Source organism: Mobula birostris, chromosome 11 (assembly GCF_030028105.1).
Source record: "Mobula birostris isolate sMobBir1 chromosome 11, sMobBir1.hap1, whole genome shotgun sequence".
Lineage (NCBI taxonomy): Eukaryota > Metazoa > Chordata > Chondrichthyes > Myliobatiformes > Myliobatidae > Mobula > Mobula birostris.
The window spans coordinates 70152260-70164496 of record NC_092380.1 but is presented as its reverse complement, the minus strand read 5'-3'; the positions used below and the strand labels follow the sequence as shown (position 1 = coordinate 70164496).

Genomic DNA, 12237 nt, shown 5'->3' with positions numbered 1-12237 from the left:
TAACTTACCAACGAGGTAGAGGGTGACAATAATTTGTGCACAGTTAAAATTCCTTTTTGCATTTGTAGCAAATGATTATTGCTGGAATGTATGATTAATAACAAAGCAGTGAAGCTCTAATACGCCCGATGTCACTGAGAAAATTTCTCAATCATTGTGGAAAGGCTTTCTCTCAGCTGATGCTTTCTGCTGCAGAACAGCAGTTTAACGGGGTGGGGAAGGATGGGTGTGGGAGGGGGTATCGCTGATGCTTAACAGCTGTGTGATCAGATTTGATGACAAATCCTCGGTGTGAAATGTGTAATTTTTAACTGGCACAGTTGGTGAAATGATTGGAACAATACTTTTACAGGAGGAGTTTAAATATCATAAAGAGTTGTAAGTATTGTGTAAAATGTTGGGGCCAGTTAGCATGCAAATAAGTAATTATGGTACTGGACATGTTTTACTTGAAATCCGTTATTGGGTCAAAGTAGAATTTTATATTGCAGATGAGACAAGCATTAGTATTTGGAATAGTGAACTTGAGCTGTTGTATACAAGCTGCCATTCCATTTCAACGCTCTGTCAGTCTGCTGCCTTCATTCCTTGGGTGCCCATATCCAATAAATTTCAACGCAGTTCTTTACATGATGACAAAATACACACAAAGAGCAAAATACAGATCTGATTAAGCTTTACAAAATTGAATTTTTTCTGTTATTTGTATGCCTCCTGATCATATGAATAAAGGTCAATGAGATGCTCATTTCCAGATAGGTCGGCAGGTTATGGCGAACGATAAGTAGTTGTAGAAGGGTCATGTGCTTATCCTTTCTGCTCAGTCAGTGGCCCACTCTTCAAGTATTCTAAGATGGACTGGATTTCCATGGACGATTCTGGTACCAGCTTCCATGGCTGAACATGCATGTATACCCTTCTGGAATCAATTTTAAAACAAAATCACTTTCCTTTTCTTCCATGAAGTAATGAATTCTGACTCTGGTGTCAAGAATCATTCCCAGCATGCTTACCAAACGTTTGTCTTTCAAACATATGTGACTTCTGCATTAACAAACAAACTCCTTTATCACTGTATGTTTCAGCTCTAGTGAATGGGAGGTAGGGAAGGAGTCTGGTTCAGACTTTAACTACTGACTTAGAAATGCGTGTCAGTTTTGGTTTAAATTGTAATGTTCTTTAAGTTGCATATTTGGTTTAACCTATTTTTCTTCCTTTTTTATGTGTAGTTTCATTGCCAAAGATCTCAGAAATTAAGGCGGATCCACCTTGCCCTGAAATAGGAAAGCCTGTAACACTTTCCTGCACGGCTTATGGATTTTTTCCAGAAGGAAATCATATATTCTGGTTCAAAGATAATAATAAAATTCAAGATGCCTCACAAGCAGGAATAGTCACTGAAGAAAGTACAGTGGATTCCAGTGGTTTTTACTCACGATCAGCCCATTGGACATTTAAACCAACTGTTCGTGATCATGGGAAAGAGTTCAAGATGCAATTCCTTCATTCTGAAACTTCAACCAAGCCTGTCACATCCAGTTACTGTCTGCAATTAAGAGGTGAATACCATTCTAACCAAGTCTGCAATCACATTGTACCATAAGAAGCAGGCTAAGCCATTTGGCTTCTCATGGCTGCTTTTCTAATCAATAAGATCATGCCAGGCTTTGTTTTTTTTATTGTAGAGTTATATCCCTGTACTGGCCCCACAGACTTTATTTTCCAATAGCTTTCAAATTCTGCCTTGAAGGTGGCTTCATAGTTTCCTCACAGCTCTGAATGATGATTTTTTTTCTCATATCCAAACTGTTAAGACACTGATACCTTGTTCTCGGTATATCAGCCAATTGAAACATCAACTACACATTAATCCCTGTCCAGACATATAAGGGTTTTGTACATTTCAATGAGATTGACACTCTGTATTCTGATAAGACCACCAGTACATCATTTGCTGCTATCCCACAGAGTATAGCATCTTGGCCACAGTTACATATAGTGAGTACCTAGAACTGGCATCTCAGTGAGGATAGCACTGTGATCGCCTCAGTGCACAGATCGGGTGCAGAGGAAGCCATGGAGACAGTGTGCAGACTGTGCCTCTGATGGCTGGCACTGGAAAGTGTTGGATCAAGTAAGGTAACTAACCAGTGCAATGGTGCAGGGCTTGGGTGTAGCCCATTGCTGGGGAGTAACAGAGGCTGGTAATGTTACAGATTTTCAGAAAGAAAAGGACTAGAACACAATGTTCCTTCTAATTTGTAATGGCTATTCTGTTGAAAAATCTTGCGCGGTGCAATTTTTTTGCCCAGTGACATCAGCAAGGAATTTTTAAGTGGAAGTAAACCTGAAGCTATTCAAAGGATAGTAAGCTGCCAAGTCTTGTTTGTTATTTATTGTTTAAAAGAAATAAAATAATACACATCAGTGAGTCAGAAACCAGAAAAGGGAATGTGATTATGTACGATTGTGAAATATACTTAACTTACCAACGAGGTAGAGGGTGACAATAATTTGTGCACAGTTAAAATTCCTTTTTGCATTTGTAGCAAAAGATTATTGCTGGAATTTATGATTAATAACAAAGCAGTGAAGCTCTAATACGCCCGATGTCACTGAGAAAATTTCTCAATCATTGTGGAAAGGCTTTCTCTCAGCTGATGCTTTCTGCTGCAGAACAGCAGTTTAACGGGGTGGGGAAGGATGGGTGTGGGAGGGGGTATCGCTGATGTTTAACAGCTGTGTGATCAGATTTGATGACAAATCCTCGGTGTGAAATGTGTAATTTTTAACTGGCACAGTTGGTGAAATGATTGGAACAATACTTTTACAGGAGGAGTTTAAATATCATAAAGAGTTGTAAGTATTGTGTAAAATGTTGGGGCCAGTTAGCATGCAAATAAGTAATTATGGTACTGGACATGTTTTACTTGAAATCCGTTATTGGGTCAAAGTAGAATTTTATATTGCAGATGAGACAAGCATTAGTATTTGGAATAGTGAACTTGAGCTGTTGTATACAAGCTGCCATTCCATTTCAACGCTCTGTCAGTCTGCTGCCTTCATTCCTTGGGTGCCCATATCCAATAAATTTCAACGCAGTTCTTTACATGATGACAAAATACACACAAAGAGCAAAATACAGATCTGATTAAGCTTTACAAAATTGAATTTTTTCTGTTATTTGTATGCCTCCTGATCATATGAATAAAGGTCAATGAGATGCTCATTTCCAGATAGGTCGGCAGGTTATGGCGAACGATAAGTAGTTGTAGAAGGGTCATGTGCTTTTCCTTTCTGCTCAGTCAGTGGCCCACTCTTCAAGTATTCTAAGATGGACTGGATTTCCATGGATGATTCTGGTACCAGCTTCCATGGCTGAACATGCATGTATACCCTTCTGGAATCAATTTTAAAACAAAATCACTTTCCTTTTCTTCCATGAAGTAATGAATTCTGACTCTGGTGTCAAGAATCATTCCCAGCATGCTTACCAAACGTTTGTCTTTCAAACATATGTGACTTCTGCATTAACAAACAAACTCCTTTATCACTGTATGTTTCAGCTCTAGTGAATGGGAGGTAGGGAAGGAGTCTGGATCAGACTTTAACTACTGACTTAGAAATGCGTGTCAGTTTTGGTTTAATTTGTAATGTTCTTTAAGTTGCATATTTGGTTTAACCTATTTTTCTTCCTTTTTTATGTGTAGTTTCATTGCCAAAGATCTCAGAAATTAAGGCGGATCCACCTTGCCCTGAAATAGGAAAGCCTGTAACACTTTCCTGCACGGCTTATGGATTTTTTCCAGAAGGAAATCATATATTCTGGTTCAAAGATAATAATAAAATTCAAGATGCCTCACAAGCAGGAATAGTCACTGAAGAAAGTACAGTGGATTCCAGTGGTTTTTACTCACGATCAGCCCATTGGACATTTAAACCAACTGTTCGTGATCATGGGAAAGAGTTCAAGATGCAATTCCTTCATTCTGAAACTTCAACCAAGCCTGTCACATCCAGTTACTGTCTGCAATTAAGAGGTGAATACCATTCTAACCAAGTCTGCAATCACATTGTACCATAAGAAGCAGGCTAAGCCATTTGGCTTCTCATGGCTGCTTTTCTAATCAATAAGATCATGCCAGGCTTTGTTTTTTTTATTGTAGAGTTATATCCCTGTACTGGCCCCACAGACTTTATTTTCCAATAGCTTTCAAATTCTGCCTTGAAGGTGGCTTCATAGTTTCCTCACAGCTCTGAATGATGATTTTTTTTCTCATATCCAAACTGTTAAGACACTGATACCTTGTTCTCGGTATATCAGCCAATTGAAACATCAACTACACATTAATCCCTGTCCAGACATATAAGGGTTTTGTACATTTCAATGAGATTGACACTCTGTATTCTGATAAGACCACCAGTACATCATTTGCTGCTATCCCACAGAGCATAGCATCTTGGCCACAGTTACATATAGTGAGTACCTAGAACTGGCATCTCAGTGAGGATAGCACTGTGATCGCCTCAGTGCACAGATCGGGTGCAGAGGAAGCCATGGAGACAGTGTGCAGACTGTGCCTCTGATGGCTGGCACTGGAAAGTGTTGGATCAAGTAAGGTAACTAACCAGTGCAATGGTGCAGGGCTTGGGTGTAGCCCATTGCTGGGGAGTAACAGAGGCTGGTAATGTTACAGATTTTCAGAAATAAAAGGACTAGAACACAATGTTCCTTCTAATTTGTAATGGCTATTCTGTTGAAAAATCTTGCGCGGTGCAATTTTTTTGCCCAGTGACATCAGCAAGGAATTTTTAAGTGGAAGTAAACCTGAAGCTATTCAAAGGATAGTAAGCTGCCAAGTCTTGTTTGTTATTTATTGTTTAAAAGAAATAAAATAATACACATCAGTGAGTCAGAAACCAGAAAAGGGAATGTGATTATGTACGATGGTGAAATATACTTAACTTACCAACGAGGTAGAGTGTGAAAATAATTTCTGCGCAATTAAAATTCCTTTGTGCGCTAGTAGCAAATGATTATTAGAGGGTTCTTTGCTGGAATATATGGTTAATCACAAAGCAGTGAAGCATCAATACGCCCGATGTCACTGAGAAAATCTTCCAATCATTGTGAAAAGGATTTCTCACAGCTGATGCTTTCTGCTTCAGAACAGCAGTTTAACGGGGTGGGGAAGGATGGGTGTGGGAGGGGGTATCGCTGATGTTTAGCAGCTGTGTGATCAGATTTGATGACAAATCCTCGGTGTGAAATGTGTAATTTTTAACTGGCACAGTTGGTGAAATGATTGGAACAATACTTTTACAGGAGGAGTTTAAATATCATAAAGAGTTGTAAGTATTGTGTAAAATGTTGGGGCCAGTTAGCATGCAAATAAGTAATTATGGTACTGGACATGTTTTATTTGAAATCCATTATTGGGTCAAAGTAGAATTTTATATTGCAGATGAGACAAGCATTAGTATTTGGAACAGTGAATTTGAGCTGTTGTATACAAGCTGCCAGTCCATTTCAACGCTCTTTCAGTCTGCTGCCTTCATTCGGTGGGTGCCCATATCCAATAAATTTCAATGCAGTTCTTTACATGATGACAAAATACACGCAAAGAGCAAAATACAGATCTGATTAAGCTTTACAAAATTAATTTTTTTCTGTTATTTGTATGCCTCCCGATCAGATGAATACAGGTCAAATAGATGCTCATTTCCAGATACGTTGGCAGGTTATGGCGAACGTTGAGTAGTTGTAGAAGGAACATGTGCTTTTCCTTTCTGCTCAGTCAGTGGCCCACTCTTCAAGTATTCTAAGATGGACTGGATTTCCATGGATGATTCTGGTACCAGCTTCCATGGCTGAACATGCATGTATACCCTTCTGGAATCAATTTTAAAACAAAATCACTTTCCTTTTCTTCCATGAAGTAATGAATTCTGACTCTGGTGTCAAGAATCATTCCCAGCATGCTTACCAAACGTTTGTCTTTCAAACATATGTGACTTCTGCATTAACAAACAAACTCCTTTATCACTGTATGTTTCAACTCTAGTGAATGGGAGGTAGGGAAGGAGTCTGGTTCAGACTTTAACTACTGACTTAGAAATGCGTGTCAGTTTTGGTTTAATTTGTAATGTTCTTTAAGTTGCATATTTGGTTTAACCTATTTTTCTTCCTTTTTTATGTGTAGTTTCATTGCCAAAGATCTCAGAAATTAAGGCGGATCCACCTTGCCCTGAAATAGGAAAGCCTGTAACACTTTCCTGCACGGCTTATGGATTTTTTCCAGAAGGAAATCATATATTCTGGTTCAAAGATAATAATAAAATTCAAGATGCCTCACAAGCAGGAATAGTCACTGAAGAAAGTACAGTGGATTCCAGTGGTTTTTACTCACGATCAGCCCATTGGACATTTAAACCAACTGTTCGTGATCATGGGAAAGAGTTCAAGATGCAATTCCTTCATTCTGAAACTTCAACCAAGCCTGTCACATCCAGTTACTGTCTGCAATTAAGAGGTGAATACCATTCTAACCAAGTCTGCAATCACATTGTACCATAAGAAGCAGGCTAAGCCATTTGGCTTCTCATGGCTGCTTTTCTAATCAATAAGATCATGCCAGGCTTTGTTTTTTTTATTGTAGAGTTATATCCCTGTACTGGCCCCACAGACTTTATTTTCCAATAGCTTTCAAATTCTGCCTTGAAGGTGGCTTCATAGTTTCCTCACAGCTCTGAATGATGATTTTTTTTCTCATATCCAAACTGTTAAGACACTGATACCTTGTTCTCGGTATATCAGCCAATTGAAACATCAACTACACATTAATCCCTGTCCAGACATATAAGGGTTTTGTACATTTCAGTGAGATTGACACTCTGTATTCTGATAAGACCACCAGTACATCATTTGCTGCTATCCCACAGAGCATAGCATCTTGGCCACAGTTACATATAGTGAGTACCTAGAACTGGCATCTCAGTGAGGATAGCACTGTGATCGCCTCAGTGCACAGATCGGGTGCAGAGGAAGCCATGGAGACAGTGTGCAGACTGTGCCTCTGATGGCTGGCACTGGAAAGTGTTGGATCAAGTAAGGTAACTAACCAGTGCAATGGTGCAGGGCTTGGGTGTAGCCCATTGCTGGGGAGTAACAGAGGCTGGTAATGTTACAGATTTTCAGAAATAAAAGGACTAGAACACAATGTTCCTTCTAATTTGTAATGGCTATTCTGTTGAAAAATCTTGCGCGGTGCAATTTTTTTGCCCAGTGACATCAGCAAGGAATTTTTAAGTGGAAGTAAACCTGAAGCTATTCAAAGGATAGTAAGCTGCCAAGTCTTGTTTGTTATTTATTGTTTAAAAGAAATAAAATAATACACATCAGTGAGTCAGAAACCAGAAAAGGGAATGTGATTATGTACGATGGTGAAATATACTTAACTTACCAACGAGGTAGAGTGTGAAAATAATTTCTGCGCAATTAAAATTCCTTTGTGCGCTAGTAGCAAATGATTATTAGAGGGTTCTTTGCTGGAATATATGGTTAATCACAAAGCAGTGAAGCATCAATACGCCCGATGTCACTGAGAAAATCTTCCAATCATTGTGAAAAGGATTTCTCACAGCTGATGCTTTCTGCTTCAGAACAGCAGTTTAACGGGGTGGGGAAGGATGGGTGTGGGAGGGGGTATCGCTGATGTTTAGCAGCTGTGTGATCAGATTTGATGACAAATCCTCGGTGTGAAATGTGTAATTTTTAACTGGCACAGTTGGTGAAATGATTGGAACAATACTTTTACAGGAGGAGTTTAAATATCATAAAGAGTTGTAAGTATTGTGTAAAATGTTGGGGCCAGTTAGCATGCAAATAAGTAATTATGGTACTGGACATGTTTTATTTGAAATCCATTATTGGGTCAAAGTAGAATTTTATATTGCAGATGAGACAAGCATTAGTATTTGGAACAGTGAATTTGAGCTGTTGTATACAAGCTGCCAGTCCATTTCAACGCTCTTTCAGTCTGCTGCCTTCATTCGGTGGGTGCCCATATCCAATAAATTTCAATGCAGTTCTTTACATGATGACAAAATACACGCAAAGAGCAAAATACAGATCTGATTAAGCTTTACAAAATTAATTTTTTTCTGTTATTTGTATGCCTCCCGATCAGATGAATACAGGTCAAATAGATGCTCATTTCCAGATACGTTGGCAGGTTATGGCGAACGTTGAGTAGTTGTAGAAGGAACATGTGCTTTTCCTTTCTGCTCAGTCAGTGGCCCACTCTTCAAGTATTCTAAGATGGACTGGATTTCCATGGATGATTCTGGTACCAGCTTCCATGGCTGAACATGCATGTATACCCTTCAGGAATCAATTTTAAAACAAAATCACTTTCCTTTTCTTCCATGAAGTGATGAATCCTGACTCTGGTGTCAAGAATCTTTCCCAGCATGTTGGCCACACATTTGTCTTTCAAACATGTGTGACTTCTGCATTAACAAACAAACTCCTTTATCACTGTATGTTTCAGCTGTAGTGAATGGGAGGTAGGGAATGAGTGTGGTTCAGATACTGAAATGCTGACATGGCAAGACAGGTAAACTGGCCTGTGGTCCTCTGTATTGAGAATACCTAGAAAGGAGAAGGTTAGTCCAAATGAGTGGATATGATATTTTTAATGTCACTTTGAGAACATGACATGACGGGTGGATAGGTGAATAAGAAGACATATTTGGCATGCTGGCCTTCAGCAGGGCATTGGATGTAAGAGGAAGGGGCATTGCATTACAGTCATACAAGATGTTGTTAGTGCCACACATGGAATATGCAGCTGGACACCACGACAATCGTACACGATGACAACAGAATGAACTTGAATGCAAAGCATCACATCAGTGAAATGGAGCATGAAGACAAAACTTACAGCATTGCTAGTGTATTAGTTATTGTGCCAAGTATGCAGCAAGACCAGAACTCGCAGTGCTTATGTAGCATACTGCACCACTCCACTAACGACAAGCAAGAGAAAGAAATAACCCTAAGAATTACAGGTATACTATTATCTAAGCCTTCCAACGAGAAAGGATCCAGATTGCTTATTTCATTTGGAGGCTCCTCTAATGAATGCATTGTCTTGATGCCATATTTCTCTTACTGTTACAAGGTAGTAATAATGTCACAAGGGAAAAAATTTGAGATAATTTAAGAATATAACAAGCTAAATCAATAGGGTCGGATTGTACTGAAATTAATAAATTAAGTAATTATATTTTTTGTCTTTTTCCAAAGTTTTCAAAGCTATAAGTAATTACTTATGGAAGGTGCAATATCTAGTCCCCAACTTTTGAAAATCTGCTCATGTTTCAAACCTTGTTTTCTTTTCCGGCTCCTCCAGAACTGGGCACTATAAAGTGTGAAGCAGCAAAACTAATTGCAGAAGTGCCCATGAATTTAAGCTGTCAAATAAGTGCATTTTACCCCAGAGATATCACGGTTAAATGGCTCAAAGATGGCTCAGAAATTCAACAAAATTCTGAAGTTAATGATGCAGTGATTGGACAGGATGAACTCTATCATTTCACAGCTAAATTGCAGATTGTTCTTACCAGCGCTGACACTGCAACAAAATACACATGCCAAGTAGCATATGAGATCTTATCAAAGCCAATAGAGTAGCTGGTGTAGCTGGTGAAGTGAGTAAGTAACACGTTTTTAGAAGAAGATTACTTTTTTGTTTCTGAACTTGTTTTTTCTACAATCAATTTGAAATTCTTTTTCAATCTTTTTATTAATTTCATAGAATGAAAACATAACATAGCAATAATACAAATAGTAGGAGATACATTGTTACAGTTAAAATAAATAATTGTAAGACCATATAATGTAAATTGACAAAACTCCCAATCGTGTAGAATAGGAATGAATAATACAAAGCAAAAAAAAAACTGGGAAAAAAACATGAAAAAGAAAAAAAACTAAATAAAAACCCTATCCCAAAAAAAACTAAACAGAATTAGTCAACTAAACTAAAGACTTAGGCAGTACTAACAACTTAAAAATGGGAAAGAAGAAAACCTTAGTGTCGACAACTCCGCACCTCTCAACCAGCAGTACAGAGAGATAAAACAAGTTTGGAAATGGTCAACTTACATCAAATGAAAATGCTGAATAAACGGCCTCCAAGTTTTTTCAAATTTATTGCAGGGGTCATAAACTGCACTTCTAATTTTTTCCAAATTCAAACACACCATAGCTTGTGAAAACCAGTGGAATACAGTAGGAGGGTTAATCTCTTTCCAATACAGCAAAATAGATCTTCTAGCCATTAGAGTAAGAAATGCAATCATCCTACATACTGAAGAGGTTAAATAACTTGAATCTATCATTGGTAATCCAAAGATAGCAGTAATTGGGTGAGGTAATAAGTCATAAATTCATAAAGGATGGACGTCTAATGATAACTGTTGGTACTAGGACATACCTTGTAATTTTTTGGCATCCATTTACTAAAACAGCAAGCTAAGTTTCACAAATCCTACAGGCTAATTGTATTACTGCAAAGGAAGGTGAACATGGTGGATTTGATTGAACAGAGAATTCCTTAGAAAATGAAAGTAAATTAAAATGGGTGAATTCATTGATTTGTAGGTAAAGAAATAAAAGTTAATACATAGATATAGTTAAGAGGAAAAAGTGTGAAACTTTAAATTGCTATTGATTGTAAAAACTAAAACTATTTGAACAAAACTAGCCACCTTATGATTATATTTATCAAGGATGTTTGACAGTATTTCACACAATTAAAGGATAAAGGATAGTTTAAAGAACTCTCCTGAATAATTCTATTTTTTAATTAAAATGTTAGCATTCTAACAAAAGACAGATTCAAATAACCAGTGCTTCTAACTACCAAATGAAATATATAAACAATGTAAAATGACTGTCCTGATGATGAAAGCTAATTGCTTAACAAGAGACTAATGAGCAATCAACAACAGCTGAGAACCCACAAGAAAGCAGTGAGATCCAGTAATTAGAAATAAAATAATAATCCAAATCAGGAAAGACATGACAATAGTTTTTTTCATTGCTTTTAATAGTTTTCAGTCTTTATCTACTTACTAAGAAATGCTTGTCAGTTTTGGTTTAAATTGTAATGTTCTTTAAGTTGCATATTTGGTTTAAAGTATTTTTCTTCCTTTTTTATATCTAGTTTCATTGCCAAAGATCTCAGAAATTAAGGCAGATCCACCTTGCCCTGAAATAGGAAAGCCTTTAAAACTTTCCTGCACGGCTTATGGATTTTATCCAGAAGGAAATCAGATATTCTGGTTCAAAGATGATAGTAAAATTGAAGATGCATCACAAGCAGGAATAGTCACTGAAGAAAGTACAAAGGATTCCAGTGGTTTGTACTCACGATCATCCCATTGGACATTTAACCCAACTGCTCGTGATCATGGGAAAGAGTTCAAAATGCAAATCCTTCATTCTGAAACTTCAAGCAAGTCTGTCACATCCAGTTACTTTCTGCAATTAAGAGGTGAATACCCATTCTAACCAAGTCTGCAATCACATTGTACCATAAGAAGTAGGCTAAGCCATTTGGCTTCTCATGGCTGCTTTTCTAATCAATAAGATCATGCCAGGCTTTGCTTTTTTTATTGCAGTATTATATCCCTGTACTGGCCCCACAGACTTTATTTTCCAATATCTTTAAATTTCTGCTTTGAAGATGGCTTCATAGTTTCCTTACAGCTCTGAATGATGAATTTTTTTTCTCACATCCAAACTGCTAAGGCACTGATACCTTGTTCTCAGTATATCAGTCAGTTGAAACATCAACTGCACATTAATCCCTGTCCAAACAGATAAGAGTTTTGTACGTTTCAATGAGATTGACACTCTGTATTCTGATAAGACCAGCAGTATATCATTTGCTGCTATCCCACAGAGCATAGCATCTTGGCCACAGTTTCATATAGTGAGTGCCTAGAACTGTCATCTCAGTGAGAATAGCACTGTGATCGCCTCAGTGAACGGATCGGGTGCAGAGGAAGCTATGGAGACAGTGTGCAGACTGTGCCTCTGATGGCTGGCACTGGAAAGTGCTGGATCAACAAGGTAACTAACCAGTGCAATAGTGCAGGGCTTGGGTGTAGCCCATTGCTGGGGAGTAACAGAGGCTGGTAATGTCACAGATTTTCAGAAATAAA

General features: G+C 37.9%; 1 protein-coding gene across 1 annotated transcript in view; it reads left to right on the top strand.

Annotated features, from left to right (window-relative positions):
- Window positions 1-12237, top strand: part of LOC140204681 (vascular cell adhesion protein 1-like) — a 35368-nt gene that overhangs the window by 10058 nt on the left and 13073 nt on the right. The window contains exons 6-9 of the mRNA XM_072271372.1: window positions 1230-1559; window positions 3711-4040; window positions 6204-6533; window positions 11235-11564. Coding sequence (XP_072127473.1) covers window positions 1230-1559; window positions 3711-4040; window positions 6204-6533; window positions 11235-11564 — 1320 coding nt within the window. The remainder of the gene's footprint in view (window positions 1-1229; window positions 1560-3710; window positions 4041-6203; window positions 6534-11234; window positions 11565-12237) is intronic.